Source organism: Lactuca saligna, chromosome 8, assembly GCF_052625555.1.
Source record: "Lactuca saligna cultivar CGN05327 chromosome 8, ASM5262555v1, whole genome shotgun sequence".
NCBI classification, from domain to species: domain Eukaryota; kingdom Viridiplantae; phylum Streptophyta; class Magnoliopsida; order Asterales; family Asteraceae; genus Lactuca; species Lactuca saligna.
In genome coordinates, this window is record NC_136424.1 from 221,384,361 (window position 1) to 221,410,269 (window position 25,909).

The 25,909-nt window shown below is 36.7% G+C and overlaps 1 protein-coding gene across 1 annotated transcript; it reads right to left on the bottom strand.

Annotated features, from left to right (window-relative positions):
- Positions 1 to 4,396: 4,396 nt before the first annotated feature.
- LOC145010508 (valine--tRNA ligase, mitochondrial 1-like) lies at positions 4,397 to 8,268 on the bottom strand. Its single transcript, XM_078969040.1, has 4 exons — positions 8,240 to 8,268; positions 7,922 to 8,082; positions 4,487 to 4,746; positions 4,397 to 4,438 (listed from the first exon to the last, which is right to left on the bottom strand). The coding sequence occupies exons 1-4, from the start codon at positions 8,266 to 8,268 to the stop codon at positions 4,397 to 4,399; spliced, it is 492 nt and encodes a 163-aa protein (XP_078825166.1).
- Positions 8,269 to 25,909: the final 17,641 nt, after the last annotated feature.

Below are 25,909 nucleotides of genomic sequence, written 5' to 3' on the forward strand. Positions count from 1 at the left end.
CGTAAATTCGATTAAGGATCTAGTGAGTTTTGTCGGTTGACACCTATTAAGTACGATTGTAGCCTGTAGTTATAACCAGAGTCTCTTGTAGGGAGAACGGGGATTTGTGTATAGATATATATGGGGATGACACCCCACACCTGAGTTGTTCGCCACAGTTAGACTAACTTAGTCTAGGGTGACGAAAACCTTATAATCAAAGTCAAAATTGGCGTCCAACGACGCCAATACAGGTGAAATTGTCATTATTTAGTATGGTTATGACGGCTTAGAGGAATTAACGTTATGAAGTTTAAGGAAGATCATTCTTTTTTCCCAGGCAACATCAGGTTGTCTGGGAACCTTCTATTTACATGCTCTTACATTCTCTCTACATTCTCTTTACCTTTTAGTCAAATAAACGATAACATACATGCATTAATACAAGATCTAACACAAACACACTAAATAGTTTTCAGAAAATATTGGATTTTCTGGTGGTTTACCATGTTATACAAATCATTTTCACAAACATGCTTATGAACTCACCAACATTTTTATGTTGACCACTACTAGAAAAATATCCTTTTACGACGCTCATTGCGCGTCGTAAAAGGCTCAGACGACACGCAAATGCGTGTCAAGGAAGGCCCTGTCATAAAGAGTAACGACGCGCTTTTGCACGTCGTCTATAGACGACGCGCATTTACGACGCGCAATTACGATGCGGGTTTACGACATGCAATGCGTATCAAAGAAGGCCCTATCATAAAGGAAGATGACACGCATTCGTGTGTCGTAACCTTACGACGCGCGTGTTAATGACACGCAATGCGTATCAAGAAATCCCCTGTCAAGAAAGGTCATGTCATAAATGAAGATGACACACATTTTTGCGTATCATAAATTTAAATGTTTAAAAAAAAAATATTTACAGATTTACTAATTTTCAAATTAAATTTGTATTTAATGTCTCATAATAGAAAATAAATATCATATACAAAAAATACAATCCATTGCATAAAATTTAATGTCATACAAATAAAATACCATAAATAACAAAGATAATTCATTTCAATAATATATCAAATACAAATAATTATTCCAATAGTGAGTAAATGTTATAAAAAAAATTAACTCAAGAGAAGCAAAATATACAATTGCATTATCTAGCTTACTATCTGCCAACAACTGTCCGTGTGTTTGCTTTTTTCTTGAGTCTCGTTTCCTCCAAAACTTCTAGATACAGTGGCTTGCTTCTTCCTCGTTACTGTAAGCAGAACCGAATTACATTAGATGCTAATGTAATTAACTATGTTGCTAAGGATAAGGGTGGGGCTACTAGAAAGACTTATTTATATTCAGCTAGAACATAAGTATCTTTATGAATCTTAACTAACATGAGAACAAAAGGCTTATGGATGTTAATACAGAATAGTTCAGGGACACAACTGTAAATAAACAATTAAATACGACATGTAGGTTTGATGTTAGAACAAGGTTGCAAATGCAGCTGTAAACATGCATGAATTATAAACATCATGTAATAAAACTAATTGTATTTTACTCTAAATTCAATAAAACATTACAATTATTCATTTTTTAAAGTCTCAAATCTTTAATCTTGTAATTCATTCCACTTCCATTTATAGTATGATGAATCTAAACACAGTAGTGAAATGGCAAAGAATTCTTTAGAGAGATATACTCACTATTATGAACGTTGGGCTACTAACCAATCGGTATACAAGGGCATAATTGTAATTTTCTATATATTTGTAAATTTATGTTTCTGATACATAATACTTTGATTCTTTTTTCACATTAAAAGTCGAGGAAAAAAGCACTTGCGGATTTACTGCATATGCAAACAGTTCATGTAAGTTAGAATTCCAATATTTTTTTTGGTAATATTATATTAAAAACTAAAAAGTCTTTTTTTTAGTATTTTATTAAGTTTATTAACATCTGGTAAAATTTCAGCTTGCAAAACTTAGTGAGAGGCAATGCCAACCCAAGACACAGTTGAAATTTATTCTAGAAGTTAGGTTGCAGCTATATGCTTACTTATATTTAAATTTTAATATATTTTTTTTATTCTAAATGATGGTTTTCTATTGTAGATAGTTGAATGTAGGCGTGTGTTAAAATGGACATATGCGTATGGGTATTAGGTTGGGATAAATTTGTAAAATTTAACTGTGTGTATATGATAGGGATGTAGCTTTAGAACAAGTAGAACAATTACAATATTATCCTCCAGGGAACAAATAGACTTACAACTTCAGATGCATCAGGAGTGAGTTCAATAAAAGATCCAACAGCCCTGTAAACCTTCTTTCTTCCCAGCCCAAGGACTTTTTCTATTCTTCAGCAACCAAGCATCAGTCATAGGATTTTCGACCAATTACTTATCTTCTAGCAATAACACCAAGAAATCCTACACAGATAAAACCATGATTCTGTTAACAATTATTGGTTTATATTGGTATAAATATACTCTTACTCACCATAGAGGAAATATCCTATTTAAACATGTTGACTCTCTTTTTTGTTAACCAGTAATCAAGAAATGGGCCCACAAGTAGAAGGGATCCAGCCTGGATAGGTGTTGTATGTCCCAACAGATTGAAAGAGCTTAACAAGTATTTCCTTTTGAGATAATGATGGAATACAAGTCATCATCTTGTATTCCTATAAGAAATCAGTTGATCACAAACTACATGTGCAACTGCAGGTATACACACACATACAGAGAGAGATAGAGAGAGAGAGAGAGAGAGAACCTTGGCATGTGTCATTATCTCTTTAGCCCAAGAGAAGAAATTATTGTTGTTGATGTTGCACACCAGAAACAAGAGATTGTGAAGAAACCTCTCAGAGGAGAAAGTCCAAGAAACCTGCATAAACTTCAAAGTACGCATACATGTTATATTTTATATTGTGCTTCAACATCTACCAAAGGGTATTGTTGTCTTTTAACAATAATATAGCGGAGAGATTCCATGGTTCCACGTTTGAATCTTTAATAACATAGGCTTTGTTGAGAGACCTAAATAATATGAGTCAGGCTATGCTATATTTCTATTCTTTTTAGTTACCAACATGGAAAACTAATGTATTTTTGTAGTAATTGTCTAGTCTTCTGTTCTCTATTAGCTCAACTTGATCCATTTCATCACTCTGCTTATAGCAGTCATCATGACAAAGACTGACTTCCCGTTTCTTAAAAGCAACAACTATAACTTGAATGGACCCTAAAAACAGGCTCTTACCAACTTCATCTTTCAAAAAAAGAGGTGATCCAGTAACCATCCTCTATTGTCAATATCTTTATACAAACAAAACAAAAAAAAAAATCAAAGATTATTCTTAATATATATTGTTAAGAAAAATATTAACAAAAAAAACTCACCTAGAAAAAAACATTAAATCTTCAGCAAACCTTTCTAATATTAGTAAGTAGCCTCATATGTTCTTCAGGCATAACTTCCTTAACAACATCAATACCACATTTCTTCACAAGCATTTCAAGCAGTAGCTTCACCTGTAACAACATATCATCATCCATTCCATTTATTATATTTCAATAACAATTTATCACAAGATATAAATCTAGATCTTTCACTAACCTTTGCCTAAAAATGACTCTTGTTCGTACTCTGCCAGCTCAGCAGAGCCTCCACCATGCCCTTCATATGCATTTGCAACCCTTCGGCTTGTAATTTGCAACTAATAACTTTATCAGACCTAAATTTTCCTGCACCAATAACAACCATATTATCAGATAATTAATATAAAAAAATAATAACAAACAACACTTACTTTAATTATCTCTCTGTTTTTTCTTCGAAGATGAAGAAAAAAGGATGGAAAAACACTAAAAGCAGTGGATACAAGATAAGTAAACTGATATCCAACCAAAAATATTAATCTTGTTAATGTTACAGCTGTTTATTTCATTAAACACCTACAAAAAATAAGTGCGAAATGAAAAGCAACAAACATGTGGCTTAAAGTTTTGGCTCAAGTTTAAGAAGGGTAACTTCATGAAATTATTATGCATACTCAACCCAAGTTGGGGTATATGAGTAAATGACCATTTCACCCTTGTGTCATAAGTGATGTTGAAATTGTAATGAAAAATAAAGACCTAGGGACCATATATCTGATTTGAAGCCATAAGGAATATCTGCAAGCAGTTCAGGGCACATGTAATTTGGTGTCCCCACAACCTGGATTAAAGAAATTAAATCAAGATTAGCCATGGCTGTTGGCATTTCCTGTGCTGGCACTGGTCTGAGTGAGGCCATATCTCTGTTAGAACCTCTTACATCAGATGTAGCTGAACCGGTGTTTCAGGGGCTCATGATGATATAGGGCTAAAAGCGGGAAATAAGTCAAAAACAACATACTTTCATTTAATTTCTGTACTATAGCATCCAACTTTCATTTGTTTCTAAAATTGCATTATAGTATTTTAAATAATTTAAAAAACTTAACTAACCTTTTGGAAAGGTACATCGCCTCCTAATATCATCTCAAGCATCACCATAGCAGCAACCCAAAAGAACAAAAGGTCATGCCTAGTTTCAAGAACAACAGTTGGATAAAAAGTCTTCAAATCTTGAGTATCATCAGGCCACCCCAATACAGATAAAGGGAAAAGCCCTGAAGAAAACCAGGTGTCTAAAACATCAGGATCTTGAGACAATTCAAACTTTTTCCCTGAAAAGACCTTTTTAGCCTCAGCTTCAGCCTCTTTCTCTGTAGTGACATAGAACATGGTTTGGCATGCAGAATTAAAGCTTGCACAATTGAACATGGTGATTTGGGTGTTTAAGAGATATATTGAATGTATATGGTGTTTACAAAAAGGATCTAGATCTAGACTACATAATTAACACACACTTACACACTCACTTTTACATCTCTCAAGCACACCTCTACAAGTGGTATGAACCCACTATTTATAGAGGTGTTTACATGTCTCTCTCTCACTCTAACTAACAAATGGGTCTAAAGGCTAAAGCACCACATGCAAGTGGGTTTTACAAAAGTCAAACATTTACAAAGTCATGAATGAATAACTTTGCACCCTAACATTCTCCCCCTCAAAGTTAGGAATGAATGACCCACTTCAAATCTTCCAAAATCAAGCACTACGCGGTTCGAGCCTCAAAGGTGACACATGTCGAAACGAACTTAAATCTTCAATTCTTTCACAACTCTTCAATTTGGGCTCTAGGATGTGAGACCATACAATCCGAGCAGCAACGAATGATCAAGAGTATTCCAAACTCCAAATAATCACCCAAAGTTGCGCATAAAAACACACCCCAAAAATCTTCAATAATTCCAAACCCATTTCGAATACATCACTTCCAAACTTCCAATTGCATCATCTCGTAGCTTCAAAACTCCAAGATCACTTCGGTCTTCAAATCCGCGTAATATGAAAAATTCAAGTTCGAATTTCCATATAAAACTTCTCCCCCTTTTTATAATCGAAATTTGATTATAAAACTCCAAGGAAAAAGAACGTGCTCTATTCGGAATTTTTCATGTTAAAACTCCCCCTTAACATGTGGCATAAACTTTGTGCTTCAATCTGGAAAACCCAAAAAATAATCAATTTTTATTACTGTTCACGGATCGCCTTTGACAAAATTTCTCAAAATGGGTAGAAATTGTCAATTTCAAAATTCTACAGTGACCCGGTGCGCCAAAAATAGCCAAATATGTGAAACACACTCCAATTTGCAAAACTGGGTAAAATGTGTAAATTCGCACAAACTGCATGGACCAGATTTGAAAATCTTCCAATTTTTCAATGCTTTTACCCCAAATGCGAAACTGGGTAAAAAATTTCATCTTGCGAAGACTGAAGGGATATGAAATGAAAATTCTGCACTTTTGTCTTTTTATTACCCCATTTTGCGAAGTTGGACCACTTATATTATTTCTTGAAAAGAGCAGGGACCAAATGCAAAAATATTTGTTTTCTTCTTCATTCCTTCGCATCCCTTTGCATTAAACAAATGCGAACTTGACTAAGAAACCTAAATGAGAAATCAACTTTGAATCACACATATGTGAACAGTTCTTGATTTCAAATGCGAATTCACCGTTTCATAACAAAATGCGAATTAACATTTTGTCTAACTTCAATATTGCAAACCAAAATCAACATTAAATTCTCTTCGCATTCTATAGATGCGAACCCAATCCAGATATCTGATTCCAAAATCTCGACATATATCCTTCGCAAATTGAATCCAATCAAACACGTATCCAATTATCGAATTCCCAGTACCTATTCATAGTTTGATTCTGGACTTCATCAATTTCAAACTATCAACAACCGAAATCAATCCATTCACACTTCGATTTTTAGCCAAATACACCAGATTCGACGTCAAACACAACACAACACTCGATTATTGATTCCAATCATGCGAACACTACTCGTCAATTCCAAAATCGACTCCAAGATCTTTTCAGTCGGCATCGATTCTTTACTGTCAATAACAAACCATCAACAATCAATTTCGATTCCATGTCATCATCAATTTATCAAATGCGAATTGCTTCAACTGTTCACATCGTTTTCTGATTATCAAATCGACTTCAATCATGCGAAATCAAAAACATCTTTAAACCAAAGCATCAACCATTCGATTGCGAGTCTCAGTTCGTTCCCAAAACTATCGATTCAAAATCGACAATCAAAACATACAATTTGAATCGATATCAACACCATCTTCAAAACTCAACGAACAAATAGCTGAATTCGTTATTCTCAGTTCATTTCCAACCCATCTCCTTCGATTATCGATGAACCAAAAAATCGATTTTGACTTTTCTTAATGTCTGACCGTTCAATTTCAGAAGTGAAATTGATTCAATAATCAAGACAATCGATCACAAATCAAGTTACAAATCTAATCGACATCAACGAACACCTTCTATTTGATTTTTCAGATTAATCGAAAGAAGTTAGCAAATTCTTTCATGTTCTTCTTCTACTAAATTTCATGACATCATCAAATCTGTGATCAATTTCTAAAAGAAATATGATTCAAGAACACACAAAATCAATAAATCGATCACGATTTTCAGTCAATCACCCGATTAACAAACATTGAGACAACGAGATTGAAGAATCACTAGCCATCACACAACAGATGAGTTAAAAGTACAAGTAAGATATGCGAAGGTATAAGTCAGAATACGAACACCTATCGACGATTTGAATGAATCGGATGAAGGATTTTCACGATTTGGGCTTAAACGGATACATGAACAGTAATCGAATATTAGTTTTTGGGCTAATATCAATCGGGTATGAACAGTGAACATATTGAGTTTTAAACAAAATGATTTGAATTTAGTTTTGATCTAAACAAAAATAATTGGATCAACAATAAGATTTGAAACAAATTAGATCCAATGAATCAAAACGATCAAAAATCAAGAACGTAATGCACGAATAAAAAATTACGAGAGATCATAGAGAGAGACTCACCAAAATTGATCAAATTGCGACAAAAATTGCCAAACCGAGAATCATTCTTCAAAAGTCATGTTGATCGTGAAAACCAAGCTCTAATACCAATTGTAGAGACATAAAACATTGTTTGGCATGTGGAATTAAAGCTTACACAATTGAACATGGTGATTTGGGTGTTTAAGAGATATATTGAATGTATATGGTGTTTACAAAAAGGATCTAGATCTAGACTACATAATTAACACATACTTACACACTCACTTTTACATCTCTCAAGCACACCTCTACAAGTGGTATGAACCCACTATTTATAGAGGTGTTTACATGTCTCTCTCTCACTCTAACTAACAAATGGTTCTAAAGGCTAAAGCACCACATGCAAGTGGGTTTTACAAAAGTCAAACATTTACAAAGTCATGAATGAATAACTTTGCACCCTAACATTCTCATCCCTAGCAACCACCCAATGATCCATGTATGCTCCAAGCTCTTTCAATTTATCATCCTCCAATGTCACATACCATGCAGGAACTCGGTGGCCCCACCAAAGCTTCCTTGATACACACCAATCACGAATGTTCTCAAGCCATCTGTAAAAATCAAAAAAATTTAAAATTAATTAATAAAGTTTAAATGGTGTATATCAATTTTAAAGGTAGAATGAAAGACTAGAGAAGGTGACCTTTTCCATTCAGCAGCACACTATTTTGGAAGTATATCAATTTTCTTGTTATTTTCATCCATTACAGCATCAAGAGCTTCTTTAGCAATACCATAGCAGTTGACATACCACTGAGGCTTAATCATAGGTTCAATCACATCATTGCTTCTAGAACAAACACCTAAACGCATCTCATTCTTTTCTTCCCCTTTATAAAGTCCCTGTATGCATATTTGATGAAGAAGATAAGAAGGGTATTCGCGTCTTTTAGGGTTGGACAAAAAATTAAGAAAGGTATTAAAAACGTTAGACTTCAAAGCCTCAGTTATTGCAACACGAGCTTCAAAACGTGGCATCCTTACAAACCCTAAACCTCCATTACTATTTATCTTCCCATCATCAGTAAAAATGTTAATAAACTCAAGTTTATGTCTCTTTCCAACTTCAAAATCATTAGGATCATGTGTTGGGTCTATGCTTTCTGTTAATGCTATGGGAGTTATAGAAGATAAACTTGGAAGTGTTGAAAAGTTTTTAAGGTCTAGAAGGAATCATAAGAGGGGGATTTATGGGAGTTTTAGAAAATAAGCAAACTAACTAACGGAAACAACATAGAATCGAAATTAAAGAGCGATTAAAAACCTTACCAAAGAATTTATGCATGAGTACAGTTGAAGAAGGCCTAAAAGAAATCCGAGACCTGAAGCTAGAAAACCCTCGTTCGAGAGCAAAAAATAGAAGATCCACCAACAGGAAGATAATTGAGAGATGTGTAAGCCATGAATCTTGGAAGAACATCAAAACCGATTTACGATCAACTGTGAGAACGTGGGTGAAGGCGGGGGACCTAGGGCTTCTTCTTGTAGGCACTGGAGGTGGGTGAAGGCGGAGGTGCTAGGGCTTCTTGTTGCTAATTCAAAGATCAACATCGATGGTAGAAGGTGAAGGCATTAGTAGAGGGAACAAGGTAAAAATAGAGGAGATCGAACCATTTAGTGTGAGGGTCGATTTGGAAGAAATCTCAAACCCTTAACCTTAAACATGATGTGAAGCAATTGATCCATAATCTTCTTCATCTCCGTCAATTCCTTAGGTTCACATAATCGGACGATGGTGGTAAATGAAGCATTCTTCGAGAAGGAAGGAGCATCGCCGTAGTTTGAGGCTAGAAGAGGAAATGAGGATCAGAGGTAGTGGATGTGGATGAGGGGTGGAGACGAGGGAGAAGAAGGTGGTGGTTTAAAAAATTTGGGGATTTCATTTTCCCTCCGAGACGTGCGTTTCTTAAAAAAAATATAAAACGACATTCACAGACGACGCACAAGTGCCTTCTGTGTTTTTAGTATTTTTACATGAGACACTAATTTAAGGGCACTCAGTAATGTGCAACCCAAATCCTTAAAATTTTTGAAGAGATGACACTTTTTTAATGTCGCTCTCTAATGCGTAACATAAATCAAAGAGCGTCGTGTTTTGCGCATCGTAAAAGGGTCTTTTTTCTTGTAGTTGACCGTTTTCAAAATAACTTGTATTCTCAGGAAACCGTTGAAGCAGGATGAACGAAACAAACTAATGGATATTGCGTTATATTTTGTTTCATCATACTCTTACTATTTTGGCATGTTATATTCAAATACAATACTCGATGTAAACAATGAATGTTGTTATATTACATGTGTGATGATGATGATGTTATGTTTCAATTATATTCACTGTAATGGTATTTCAAGATGAAGTCACGCACAAGCCCCCGGGCGTTTCCGCCGTATGGTTTGGGGGTGTGATAGATTGGTATCAGAGCATTGTTTATAGTGAACTAGCATATCTAATCATACATGATATGCAACTATAAATACAATGGGCATAAACAATTCTAAACATAATAATTAAAATACATACCTTTGTGTGCATTTTAGAATAATAACACAACAAGAACAGTAAAAGTCTTTGGAGGATTTGAACATTGCTATTAAACTCGGGCAGTTATGTAGTTGTATTAGGGGTGAATGTAGCCTGATCAACTACATTCATTCAAAATACGACCAACATGTGTTTGGGAGTAATCGTGATGGACAATGAATCAAAAACTTACCATTTAATTATCCAAAGAGCTTATAGAACCAAACCTAAACAAAATTAAATTACTATAGGAGTAATTGGTATGCTATTTTTTTCTAGTGTTTATACCCTTTTGTGCAATACACTATAGACGAGTATTATTAGTCAGGAAATCCCTATCTCCCTAGTCAGGGAATAGCAATGTGACAACCCGAAATTTCTTTCTTGTAGAAGAAACCAATTGAATCCAAGTTAGACTCATTTTGTTAACTTTCAACACTGTTGGGATCTATTGGAGCACTCTAAACGTAATGCAAACTTGGTAGAAACTGAGAATTGGGATAACATAACGCGTATCAAACAAAATCGGGCCAAACACTCCAAAACATGGAGTGTACGGCCACACACAGGTGTGTGCAGCCGCACACTCGTTTCCAGCCACACACTCACCTCTATATATATAGGGGAGAACCTCTTCATTCATTCTTTCCTCCCTTGGCTGCAATCTACTCGTCTTTCTACTTTCTCTGTCTAAAAATCTCATCCAAAGAACACTCTAAGGGCCTTAAGAACGTGAATCAGCCCATGAATCAACTTGTTGCTAGTAAAACATCTAAGTTTAAGCTTAAAACTCAAAGTGTTCTTAGTGTTCTTCATGTGTTCTTCAACCTTTGAAGGAGTACGGTCGCACACCTTCATATGGTGGTCGCACACCTTCATGTGGTGGCCACACACCTTCATATGATCTAAGAACACCTCAAAAATCAACATTTTGGACACAAATTAGGAGTGTACGGCCGCACACTCCTGTGTACGGCCGCACACCCCCACTGTACGGCCGCACACTCATGTGTGCAACTGCACACACACATTTGTTGTGCATGTTGACCATACACTCCATTGTGTGGTCATATACCACTCATATACAACTTTATATGATTATAACACTTCATAATAAGTGTTTACTAGTCCCTAAAGAGGTCTCAATACAATAAATAGTTATTCCAAACACTAATTTTACACATATATATGTCATTATTTTGTTAATAGGATCCGTTGGTGCTCAAGTCCACAATTAACACTCAACCTCCTAAACTGATCCTACCATCGCATCACTCACTACAGGTGAGTTCATACCCCTTAATCAACCTTTTAAATGTTTTTTTACGTTTTATGGGGGGGATACAAGTTGAACCAAACAAAGTTATAGTACTACTCATACGTGAACTACAACTTATTATAAAAAGGATGTTCTATATTTTCAAATCACCATGTCAGTAAAGTTGTTTTAAACGTTTATCAAGCTTATTTCCATGTTTAATTGTTCTAAAAACTATTTTCCAATGCTTTCAAAATTGTTTTGTTTTTAAATCATATCTACACCAATATATTTATGTAAGTGAGGATTGAAGGACTTAGAACTGATAACTCACCTTAATTCCTGTTCTTGTTTGATTGTGGACTTAGGGTATTCTGTTATTTGTCCGACTGTCGTTGAATTCTTAGTTATACATCATATATAATTGTGTTAGATATAAAAGTCTTCATTTCATTTCAACACCTTTGTGTATCAAAGGCATTCAACTAACATCTTTATTTAACTATAATAGGTATAGTTAAATGTTTCCACTCATTACTATTGCTACTATGATACTCACTATGGTCAGTACAGTTACGAGCCTATACGTACTATACACTATAAGAAGAGAACACTATACACTATAAGAAGGGAACACTAAACACTAAAAGAAGAAAATACTATATACTATACGAGAGAATATACTAAAATAGAATGTGATGCACTACTTCTCGATACGACACTTCGCTATGCGATCGTCGTGTAACCATAGCCTCGTGGAGGGAGAGCGAACACTATGTGTATAGATCTATATGGGACGAACACTCCCACACCCCGACTGCTATCTACATTCCAAGCTAACTAGGCCCAGGGATGACGAAACATCACTACGCTACATGTGACCTGGAGGGTCAACTGTTAGACTACTATCACTCAGTATGGTTACATATGAGTTAACATTCAGACCTTAGTTAACATATTAAGAATTAAAGGTAAAACAAACCTCCTGAGGTATATACACATTTAATACTACCTAGAGTTTACATCTCTACTACATTTAGCCGGCAATGACACTGCTGGGGTAAAACTCTATTCTTCCAATTTCTTTATATGAACGAAATCTAAAACTATATTTTCTCACTGACATTTTCATCGGGGAAACTCTTACATTTTCAAAGAATCAAACTTACAAATATCCGAGTCTGGGTAAAAGACTACCTTTGCTGGAAAATTTAGGATTTTCTAGGGTCCACACTATTTTCAAAACTTGATAACAATTATTGTATTACTTGGTTTCAAACACTTTTTATGCAAGCAATGACACTAAACACTTATGAACTCACCATCTTTATGTTGATAATTGTTTTCAAAATAACTTGTATTCTCAGGTCATCAGTAGGCAGGTACAGATGCAGCTTTTGTGAAGATGGCATATATATATGCAAGACTCATCTTTTATTTTGATTATACTTTTAGTGTCTATGTACAGAACACACTTGTATTACAATTACTATACTAATGAAATGGATGTTGTTGCTTGTCTTTACTATTATTCATTGTTTTGATACTGTACATGACGTCCTCCACCCTAGAACATATTCTGCCATTCTCGGTTTTGGGGTGTGACAAGCAGGGTGGCTCGACCCAGAAGGAGACTCAGAGGAAGAACCAGAGGAGGAACATGAAGTAGAACTTGTAGATGGACCTGCTGAGTCAATAGTGGACCTCGAAGAGGAAGAGCCCAAGGGCAATGATGATAATCATTCGGATGCAGAATTTGATGTCATCAATCCTCCATGTAGGGCTAGAGTACCGACTTATCGTGTGGGCCCTGGTGGCCCCATGCCCCCTTAGGCACATGATATTTGGAGATAGAGTCACCAGCAGGGGATACGACCACACTATGGTAGGAACTGAGGTCTCTTCGATCTTAGTCATAGAGGACCAGCTGACCGTGCCCTCCCAGTCATGGTCCGGCGCACCTGAGGTATTGATAACCAAGCTCAGGACACCCCAAATTGAACGCAACGTGGTTTGCTATTGAGAGAGATGAGAGACGAGCATAGGAAGTGAACGGAGACTCCCGAGTGAGACGGCTAGTTTGGGAGGTATGATTACGAGATACCGAACAATAAATAGCTCATCTCCAAGGTGCATCCACTTCATCAACACTACCACCAGACACTTTCCGCCACAATTAGGATCAACCTTTTCTTTTGTCCCCCTACTATCTAATATGACTCTCTTTCATGTACTAGTGAAATGATTATGTGTTATCTTTATTTCAAATTATTGCATAAATTCAATCACACCCTCGAAACCACTAGATACTTAAGGATCTCGAAACCAAAACAACCCATATACTCTAAGGATAGACATAACAATCGTGCCAAATCTGCGATTACCTACTACCACGAATACATCATAGGGATGTAAATGGAAGCAGTGAGAATTGTACAATAAGATCCAAAATTTATAGAGTACAACCAGAAATGACGATCATTACTTATGATATGGCTTATCAGCATGCAGCAGGAAAATGCCACCCTGCAGGAATAACAAGCACACACACGAGACATCGCTCCTGCAGATGGACTCTGCTACATTCCAAGCTGCTATAACAGCGGCAGTATCCGCTGCTATGGCACAAATCAATGCAAACAACACCAATAGAGGCGGAAATAGCATTGACAACTCCAGCCAAAGGAACGAGCATGGGAACCAACAAGTGACAGCTTTTCAAGGCACACTAAACCCCAAGCTTAAGAATAGGAAGCAAAATCCTGGAAGTAAGAGAAAGGGACAGCCAACTCAAAGGTTCTCAAAGAAGCAACATGTTGTTGTTGTTCATGCAACCCTGACCCCTATCACACCAACATCAGTGAGACCATATGCTGGAAGCCTTCCAAAATGCAACCAGTGCAATTTCCATCATAACGGAGCCTGTCGGGAGATGCATTGTAAGAAATGCAACCAAAAGAATCACACCACCAAATACTGTAGAACTTATCCATGTCGGAATCGTCATCCAAATGAAAACAACAACAATCACAACAACCTTAACAACAACACCAATGATGAGACCAGTCACACCTACTATGGGTATGGAGGAACCAATCACTTCTGGCGCAATTGCCCCAAGGATAACAATCAACGAGCAGAAGGATCAAAAATGGTCCTGACCTTGGGTCAAGGCGAAGCAGACTAAGACCCGACAGTTGTTACTAGTATGTTCCCACTTAACAACTCTTTCTCTTACCTCTTATTCAATAGTGAAGCTGAGTGAAGCTTCGTTAGTAACAAATTTGAGCACTTACTAAAACAACAATCCAAGAGGCTAAGCTAAGCCTTAATGGTGGAGATGACTAATGGGAAAACCGAATCAACCAAAGATATTTATGTAGGGAACACCTTAACACTAAACAACCCTTCATTTCAATAGACTTGATGCTAGTAAATATTAGGTGTTTTGACGTGATAAATGGATGGGTTAAGCCCCCGCCATGCTGATGCTATGTGTCGCGAGAAGGTCGTTCGCCTTCACCTTCCCAATCACACAACTCTAATAATCCATGGTGATAAACATGGCACCAAATTCTCATCCTATCTCGTGCATCAAGGCACAGAAGTGCCTGAACCAGAAGAACTACGTTTTCCTCACTCATGTTGTGGACAAGACCAAAGAAGAGGACTTACAGGGTATTCCAATAACATGTGATTCTCTGGATATGTTTCCCGAAAAAATTTCAGGAATATCCCAGAGAGACAGGCCGAATTTCGAATCGACCTCATACCGGGAACCACATCAATTGCCAATTCACCCTATAGGTTGACTCCCACCGAAAATTCACAAGTTATCCAGTCAATTGAGAAGAATTGTTGGGAAAAGGATTCACCGGACCAAGCTTCTCTCCCTAGAGAGCTTCGATTTTGTTCTTCAACAAGACGGATCCTTTAGAATGTGCATTGATTTTAGGAAATTGAATAAGCTCACAATCAAAAACCGATACCCACTCCCTCGGACTGACGGCCTATTTGAATAGATCCAAGGAGCTAATTACTTCTCTAAAATAGATCTAAGAACTGGTTATCATCAACTTCAAGCCCGAGAAGAGGACATTCCAAAAACTGCTTTCCGAACTCATCGCGACCATTTCAAATTCGTTGTGATACCCTTCGGTCTAATGAATGCTCCCACGGTATTCATGGACCCTACAAACCGAGTTTTCCCAACCATTCCTAGTCAGCCTTTTCATTATTTTTCATCAATAACATACTCGTCTACTCACGAAGCAAGAATAAAACACTGTTAACACCTATGACCGGCCTTGGAAAGCATCAAAGCCGGAGAATATTGCAAACAAAGCACTGCGTGGATCGAGATAACGAAATTACTCCAAGATTTTGACAGTCACTTCGGAAGGCTATAGGAATACAGCTAGTCATGAGCATTGCCTACCACCCTCAAACCAATAGCCAAAGCGAACAGACCATTCAACCACTCGAAGTCATTCTCCAAGTCTGGGTGTTTGAATTCAGCAAGTCATGGGATACTTGGTTTCCCTTGATTAAATTCTCATACAGTAACATCTATCACATGAGCATCAAGGTTGCTCCTTTCGAGGCTCATTATGGTCGTAAATGCAAATCACGCGTCAGTTTTCTCATGTGATCAGAAAACCATTTGCGACACAATAGAGAAGATAATCCAAAATCCGAACTCAACTTCAAGCATCATGAGACAGGCAGAAGAGTTATGCTGACAAATGATGAAAACCTTTGGAATTCCAAGTCGAAGGTTGGGCATTAATGAAAGTCTTTCCTTAGAAAGAAATGATTCGCTTTAGGAAACGAGAAAACTAAACCCACGATACATCGGACTGTTCGAGATTCTTGCTCGAATTGGTCCAAATACTTATAGGCTATAGCTGCCTGTAGAGCTCAGCAACGTACACACTGTGTTCAGCATATCGAATCTGAAAAAGTGCCTATCAGGCAAAAATCTTTTCATTCCATTATAAAGAGGTCGAAATAAATGAGAATCTCCTGTTCGCCGAAGAACCAGTCGATGTATTGGATAAGGAAGTAATGCCGCATTCCGATTGTGAAGGTTCGATGGGGCGCCAAGTGTGGATCGGAATTCACATGTGAACGTGAAGACCGGATTTCGGGACGAAATTCCCTCTAACGGGGGGATGATGTCACAACTAGCATTTTTGCTAGGGAATTCCACTCTCCTATAATCATTGAACCAGTACAATAACTGGTACTCTAAGCGAATATCATACTCTATGCTCATTCAAATACATCTCTCATGTTCAACATAGAGTTGACACTCTAAATATTCTGATGCAAGGCTATTATGGTCTAGAACATTCTTATTGGGCCTAATCGGCCAATAAGTATCCAAACCGACTATTTTGGGGCTCAGGAACCCTATATAGTCTCTAATTCGACCCACTTCTATAAAACTTAGCATTTTGGGCGATTTTGGGTCCAAAATAAATTAGTATACCCTTAATGGGTCTTATTGGGCCATAACAACTCTAATTAACCCTAATGGACCATAAAACCCATTCTTTATACTATTTGGGCCGTAAACTACCTTAAAGGCCCAATGGGCCGAAAAGTATTCTTAAACTTCATAAAAATCGACAAAAGCTAAGATAGATTCCAAATCACTTCAACTCCTTCCTCCTAGCCCCAAATTCTTGGCCCAAGGTGTTTACTAGACAAAAAAAAACAAATGAGAAATTATGAGCAAGTGCCACCTCAATATTGCATGGTGGTCATCCATGCACTAAAACCCCACATACAACAAGGTGATATCTCATATAACTAGGCAATCCTTCTCTCTTCCTCTCCCCTCTTCAAAACTCATGGCCATAAGGCCTACTCACCATTACTCTTACTTTCTAAAACTCTCACAAGAAGTCTCTTAAGAACTCTCCTACATTTCCCCTCTAAATTCTCGAGTTTTGGTGTAGTTTCAAGAGGATCTTCACCTAGATCATCATCTTTGGTAATTTTTGCTTAGATCCATGGTTTAGCTTCTTGATTTCTTCAAAAATCTCCTCTTACATCTATATATTTGTGGATCATGTTCTTAGAACCATCTAAGTTCAAGATCTACTCAAGAAAGCTTGTTGGGATCAAAAATCTTCTTCCACTTCTTCATCAAAACCGATCCATCACCCCAAAGTGAGTTCATACCCTCTTGTTTTTGGTTTTTACTTGTTTTTGGGGGATAATACAAGTTGATTTGTGTAGATTTCTTCACTAATCTAAAAATATGTTAAGAACTTGAAGTTTATCACTTGGATCTTCATAAGAACCTTGAGAAAAGTATGTTTTATCACATATAATACATTTAAACTAGTAGATCTGAGATTTTTACACTTTAAATAGCAAAAATGAGTGTTGTGTTGTAAGATCTATAAATTAAACTCATAAAACAGCCCTTGACAGGAAAGTTTTGGTCCAATCTCGGACTGTTTTGACCCTCTTAATGGAAGTATTTTTCAAAACTGTTTTACATGGATAACGTTCAGATTTATACCTTTAAACTGACTACTCTCACGTTTTCATACAATTTTTCTACAATTATTGGCGAATTTTACAAAACTATTTATCAAATTTGAAATACTTTCGGACCAGCCTGTGAAGGTGAGCAATTTCACACTTTTTAGAGTCCATTAAAAATTATGAGAAAAATTGTGAACAAAGTAGACAAAATTTCCAAAATTCCAGAATTTACAGATCCAAATTTTGACTTACGATGGTTTTTCTACAAATTTTCCAAAAACTAGGTCGGAAAGACCCAAAACCAGAAAAATGTGTATTTCCACAAAAATCAAGCCAAAAATGATATTTTGACAAAAATAGGTTTAAAATGTTATTTTTACCACAAACTAGTCATTAACACAAGTTTTGAACAAAATGGAGATTAAAGTGTTATTCTTACAAAAATTGGGCCTTAATTTCTAAATTTTTTGGCTTATTGGGCAAAGAACGTTAGTTTTACAAAAAAATTGGCTTTTATATCAACTTTGTAAATAATCAAGCTACAATAACAAAACAATAGCAAACGGGTTAAAAACGATATTCATATCCTTATCAGGCCTAGAAATAATATACATGTTTAGTGGGCCTTAGTATCCTTTTACATGTATATTAGGCTTAGGATAGACAATCATATTCCTTTGAGCCTGGAAATAATAGACACATATAGTGGGTCTTAGTGGTCCACTTACATGTTTATTGGGCCTAGGAATGAGTTTTATATGTGTTCTTCTTTCTTTTGATATTTTAGTAAATACTTGAACCAAAACCAACGATAAACTAACAAACGGATTAATTTGATAATTTTCTAGGTTATTGGGCCTCAGTGGCCCATTTTTATGTGTGAGAGGTCCTGTATACTATTTATATGTTTATTGGGCCTCATTGACCCATTAACATGTGCGACAGACCTTGGATACTATTTGTGTGCTATTTGGGCTTGTAAATACTTTACATGTGAAATGGGCCTTAGTTGTCCTTTCATATATATATTTCGGGCCCATGTTATATAATTTCATTCCAATTGGGTCTTGAAATGATTTACATGTTTAGCGATGCCTTAGTGGTTCACTTACATGGATCATTGGGCCTAGAAGGAGTTTATACCTTTTTCTTCACGTAAATTCGATTAAGGATCTAGTGAGTTTTGTCGGTTGGCACCTATTAAGTACGATTGTAGCCAGTAGTTATAACTAGAATCTCTTGGAGGGAGAATAGGGATTTATGTATAGATCTATACGGGGATGACACCCCACACCTGAGTTGTTCGCTACAGTTAGACTAGCTCAGTCTAGGGTGATGAAAACCTTATAATCAAAGTCAAAACCGGCGTCCAACGACGCCAAGACAGGTGAAATGGTCATTATTTAGTATGGTTATGACGACTCGCTTAGAGGAATTAACGTTATGAAGTTTACGGAAGATCATTCTTTTTTCCCAGGCAACATCAGGTTGTCTGGGAACCTTCTCTTTACATGCTCTTACATTCTCTCTACATTCTCTTTACCTTTTAGTCAAATAAACGATAACATACATGCATTAATACAAGATCTAACACAAACACACTAAACAGTTTTTAGAAAATATCGGATTTTCTGGTGGTTTTCCAAGTTATACAAATCATTTTCACAAACATGCTTATGAACCCACCAACATTTTTGTGTTGACCGTTTTCAAAATAACTTGTATTCTCAAGAAATCGTTGAAGTAGGATGAACGAAACAAACTAATGGATATTGCGTTATATTTTGTTTCATCATACTCTTACTATTTTGGCATGTAATATTGAAATACAATACTCGATGTAAATAATGAATGTTTTTATATTACATGTGTGATGATGATGATGTTATGCTTCAGTTATATTCACTGTAGTGATATTTGAAGATGAAGTCACGCACAAGCCCCCGGACGTTTCCGCCGTCTGGTTCGGGGTGTGACACTATAACCGTATCCCCATCTCCATCGGATGCGGGGAATCTAATCCCCTCCCCTTTAGATTTTGGACATGTCCCCTGCCCATCCCCAACCCATCCCCGTTCTATCAAAAGTTCAAAACCATATGTCATAATAAATCAACTTAAGCCACAAAAAAAATCAAGTTTGATAAACTATCAAAATCATATCTCATAATTAGATTGTTTACATCAATCATAAAATTTAACAACCATCAAAACGAGAACATGATTAAACAAAAGAAATTTCAAGTCTTTGGTTCTATTTCTTTGAAAATTATTCAACATCCTCATCATATGCAACTGTCTGATCAAAAGCCTTTGGTTCTCCTTGCTTTTTACCTGAAACATATAGAACTTATTTTTAGAAAAAATAATATTTATACACAAGTATGATATATATATATATATATATATATATATATATATATATATATATATATATTAAAAAATTACCTTGAAGTTCTTTTCGTAGCCAGCTTTGGCTACACATTAATGCCCCAACTGTTTTCGCTTTGAGTCGGTTACGTTGTTTTGTCACTTTATTCCGGCTCATGTTAAAAGATGATTCCGAAGCAACTGAAGAAATTGGAATGGCTAACATATCTTTAGCAATATTCTATAATATAGGAAACTTAGAACCATTACACTTCCACCACATTAATATGTCAAAGCCCTTCTCATTCGATAACAACTTCTCAGCTAAATAATCATCCAACTCAGTTTTTTCCAATCCATCATCCTCAGAAAGCATATTCTCGAAATCCAATTCCCATGTTGATTTGCTTAAAGTAGAACCCCTTCCCTCAAAGACGTTTGTTTCACATTGTCGTTTCCAAGAAGCTCTTTGTTTTGCATCATGTTTATTTTTATACTCTTCAAATAACTCAGTAATTATGTTGCGTACTTGCATAATCTCACTTCTTGCTTCTTCCCCATATAACTTTGGAAAGAAATAACTGATCAACTTTAACTTATTCCTTGGGTCTAAGACAATTGCTACACTCATTACATTATGTATTACAATCCAATACTTCTCAAATTTGGTCAACATAGTTGATGTCATATGTAACGCCCCGATTCTCAGGTATTGTCCGATTGTAGTTTCTTGGTTTGGCCCTACTCGATGAGTTGGTTGCCCTACTCGTTGAGTAGCAGCGAGATTGAATTGCAACTTAAGTGACTGACTCGGCGAGTCCACGAGTGGGACTCGGCGAGTAGGAGCTGGCAAAAGAAACGCTAAGTCCCCGGTTCTACACTCTATTTAAGGAGGCTTAAGCCCCATTTGGCCTCCTTACAGTCAGATAGAACTCAAAGGAAAAACCTAACCGAGTATTTGTGCCATTAGTGCCTTGAAAGCTTGAAAGGACAACTTGTGGAAGGAAGAACTTGGAGAAGCAAAGGACTAGAAGGAAGGGAGGAGTGGAACTCGAAATCTACCTTAGCTAGCACTCATAGAAGGTACCAAGTCGACACCTTTATCCGTTTTCCCTTCTAGATCTCATATAGTGGAAATCTAGGGTTTTTGAGGTGTAAGTAAGGTGATATTGCAAACATAAGCTAGATCTGAAGTTGTAACTTCAGATCTGGACCATCCCCGAGTTCTATATCCATAAAGTTCCTATCTTGGACGTGAATGAGGCCATCCTTGTGCATGAAACCCATTAAGAGCTTAGTTTTGGACATTAAGGACCTTTTTAGCCATGTATACACGTAAAGTTTGCAACTTTACGTGAAAGGCATGCCCTGGAAGCTTGGATCTAAGGTTTGGAGTCGTTGCATGGCTTAAAATAGATCTGTATGGCTTAAGGACTAAAGGAACTCGGCGAGTCGGATGAATATAGTCGTGAACTCAACGAGTTGGTAGAACAACTCGGCGAGTCCGATGAAGGTTGCCTTAGACTCGGTGAGTCGCAAGAACAACTCGGCGAGTCGGATGAGTTTCCTCCAAGTTTGGAATACGTGTGTATCAACGTATTACTAGAAGAGAACACGGTGAGTGGCTCTAGGGCCTCAATCGAGAATCATAGGAACTCGGCGAGTCATGCCGGTGACTCGACGAGTAGGTAAAAGTTTCGAGGAACTCGGCGAGCAGCCGGGGGTACTCGACGAGTTAAGGTCAACATGGACTGTTGACCTTGACTAAGGACTTTAACCTTGATCAGGGTTAACTAGTTTTTTATGGAGTACTCTATGAGGACAAAGATTTATGAGCATAATTGTATTATGGTAATAGGTGGTGGAGTCTTTGGCAAGTGATCGGAGAGCTGTGATTATTTACTGAGCTGACATCTACAAGGTGAGTTATCCTCACTATACTAAGGGGTCTAAGGCACCAAGGCCGGCCCATTGGATTTGATATCCTAGTAGTTATTGATATGTTGAGTTTGAGTTAGTGATGTATGCCAGTTGATATGCTAGTCGGGTACACCCCTAGGACTACCTGTGATACTGTATGATTATCTGTATGTGCATTAGTTATGATACATGTCGACATGTTGTGTGGTGTGGGTTGAGGTTGTGCTGCTCCGTGCGGTAGCCAACAAACCCGTGAGTATTCCAGATATGAGCTGAGGGCCCGGTAGACATTCCAGACTCATACTGAGGACTCGACGGCATTCCAGATATGAGCTGAGGGCCCGGTAGGCATTCCAGACTCGTACTGAGGGCTCGGGGGTAGTCCAACTTGCAAAACTGTGGACCCAATGCATGCTGTTCTGTCTTGATTGGTAGGAAATGCTAATGTTGATATTGCTATGTGAACTGTATGTGTATCGGTATTTTGGGGTAACTCACTATGCTTTTGGGCTTACAGTTTCAGTTTATTGTTTCAGGTACATCTGGGGATCGCGGAAAGGCCAAGGCGTGATCGTACAGCTCCTCCTATTATGTTATTTTTGGGGACAAGACTCTGATAAACAATGTTTTGAAAACAAAGTTGTAATATTTTGATGAACTTGATATGTTTTTAAAAGTTTAAATTTGTTTGAAATTTTGGATATTACACCATAGACTTAATAACATTATTATCAGATACGCTCCAACTCAACAATGATAGTTTCATGTCACAAATTAAAGGGAAGAATATGTTTGATGTGGGATATTTGGTACCAGAAAATTTTTCAGTCACTTGATAGAACAATTTCAGTTTTTCACAAACACGTGATGCCATACTCCATTCATCTTTACTAGGAAAGCAAACATAATGTTTATCTTTTTTTCTCAAACGATTAAAAACTTCTTTGTACTCCAAAGCAACACTCAACATCATATAAATGGAATTCCATCTTGTTTTGCAATCAAGAAGTAACTATGTTTGGCAATTAACACCCATTTGCCAAGAAAAAAGTCTAAAATCTTGTATTCTTTTAGGAGAACTTGTCAAATAGGAGACACTATTCCTAACATTCTCAATTTCATTGGCAATCACATAAAATCCATCTTGCACAATAAGATTAATTATGTGCGCACAACATCGCATATGAAATATTCCCCCTTCAAAATTAGCGATGAAGTAGTAAGTGTACCTAAAAGCTTGTTGACGATGGAATCATTTGTTGAACAATTGTCAAGTGTTAATGTTGACAACTTGTTGTCAATATTCCACTCCAAAAAGCATTGTATCATAGCTTGTGACAATGCATCAACAGTGTGTGGAGATGACACATGTATAAAGCTGCATTAAACAAAATACAACACTTACAAACTTCATCCAATATAACTTACAAATAATAATATTAGTTATAGTAAATACCTCATAATTTGATTTTGTAACTTCCAGTTAACATCTATATAATGTGTTGTGATTGCCATGTAACCTTTCTTTTGGTTACTTGTTGTCCACATATCAGACGTATGAGTAATCCTACTAGCATTCTCTTCAAAACATTTCAAGATATGACATTTTTATCTTCATATACCTTCATTATATCGTCCTTGACTGTATTACGACAAGGCACCTTAAATAAAGGTTGAAGACTTTCGGTATACTTTCGAAAACCATAATGCTTAACAATGGAGAGTGGGTAATCATGAATTATAATCATATTTGCTAGTTCATCTCTAGATACTTCAGCATCAAATGAATATTTACTCATATAGGCTTTACCACCAACAATTTTTTGTCCTTGAACCAATATATGTATCCTAATGTCTCTTGTATTTTTGCCAACACATATCCTGTAATGATCTTTCAAATGTGTTGTTCCATCATTGGATCTACCAGTTAGTTGTTTCTTGCAATGTATGCACTTCGCCCATCTACGAACACCATGAACAAAAATCGGATCAAAATGGTTCCAAGCAGCGGATTTCAACCTTTTTTAGGATTATTTTCTACAGCTTCTTGTTCTTTGTCCTCAAGTTCATCTTCATCATTCATGGTTGGTTGTTTATCATTTTCTAGTGTAGCCATCTAAACCTACAAAAAAAATACACAATTTGTAACATCAAATAGAGTCTAAACATCATACAATCTACACAAAAACATTTATTATAAACATAAATTCATCATCATCATCATCCAAAATCTAAAAAACAGAGTATGAACATCACAGAGTCTGCACTCTACACAACAATATCAAATTGGAAAATCATAAACACATATTTGAAATGGTGTATTGAGAATAATATGCATAACAACATCCTAAATTCGTAATGAAAAAACAAAATTGAAACACTTACTCGAATTGAAATAGTTAATACAAAAGAAAATCGTCTCACTGTAATGAAAATTGAAACAATTAATGCAACAAAAAACCATGTCGCTGTAATGAAAATCATGTCAAACAAAAGATGAGAAGCACGATTGGAATCAGGAGAAAAAAAGTTGATAACCTGTAACCTATTTCGTGCCAGTGCCGAGTGACCTGCAGCCTGCGATGTTTGGTTCAAACAGAACCACGAATGCACGATTGAAGTTTGGAGATTGGGGTTCTCAGACTCTCAGTTCTCGCCTTCTGGAATACGACTTGTCACTCTCGCCGTCTCGCAAGTCACAACTCGTCACAATCTCGTCTGTCTCGCAACTCACAGCATGCCAATTGCCTAAGCCCAAGCGAATTGACAGATGATCATGAAGTGACTGGAAATCGGAATATGAGAGACATACGGAATTACCGATTCTGATTTTCAATTTGGGTCAATCACTCGGTCATGGGCATATTTCACTTAAAGTATATAACATTTATATTTATAGGATAGTACCGGATCTATAATGAATTGATATATTCTATGTATATGTGGGTATAATACAATTGGGGGAGGGGCGGGTTGGGGAATAACATACTCGTCCCCGTCCCCATCCCCGCTTTTTGTCATACGGGGATCCCCGACCCCATACCCGTTACCCGGTTTTGTGGGGAATACCCTTCCCCAATCGGGGCAGGTTAACCGAGTTCCCCAACGGGTCGGGTTATATTGCCATCTGTAACCAAAACTCAAAGTATGTATGAGAATGATCTTTCACTCTTTTTTTTTAAATATATGTATATATTAAATTTAAATATTATACTCATTTTGTAAGCAATTAAAAACTATGAATCGTGAATGCTAGTATATTTTTTATAAGTTTTTTTAGGTATGTAATTTAATAAATATTAAAAAACTGAAAAAAAAAAAAACAGAAAGTCTGTCCAATCAAAACAAGAAAGTGAATGCCGGGTATCTATCCCACTCCCTTCCCGCGTCGCACCATCTGTTCTTGTAAGGCCGGGCGGAGTTGGATGAGGGGAAGGAGCGGGAACCGATCCCGCACCTGTGCACACCGCACCGTGTGTGCGGGAAAAGAACCGCGGAAAGACAGTGGGGGGAGAGAGTCCCGCTCTCTCTCTCTCTCTCTCTCTCTCTCTCTCTCTCTTTTAACCATTGGTCGATGATTTTTTTTTTCTTTTTTACTCAAACGGCTATATAGCCGTTACATATATGTGTGTGTGTGTGTATATATATATATGTATATATATATATTCTTTTTTCCTTCCCTTTTCTTAATCTATAAATACTCAAACATTTTATCATTTTTTAAACCATAATCTATATTTTTCTATATTTCTCTCTAAAAAATATTACTCAAAATGTCATCATCTTCATCATCCGATTCGACGGCA

Coding starts and splice junctions, on each gene's coding strand:
- LOC145010508 (XM_078969040.1), bottom strand. CDS start 8,268: ATGGTATTGCTAAAGAAGCTCTTGATGCT. Junction 8,083..8,239: donor CTAAAGAAGCTCTTGATGCT/GTAATGGATGAA, acceptor TGATTTTTACAG/ATGGCTTGAGAACATTCGTG. Junction 4,747..7,921: donor TGAGAATGTTAGGGTGCAAA/GTTATTCATTCA, acceptor ATGTCACTACAG/AGAAAGAGGCTGAAGCTGAG.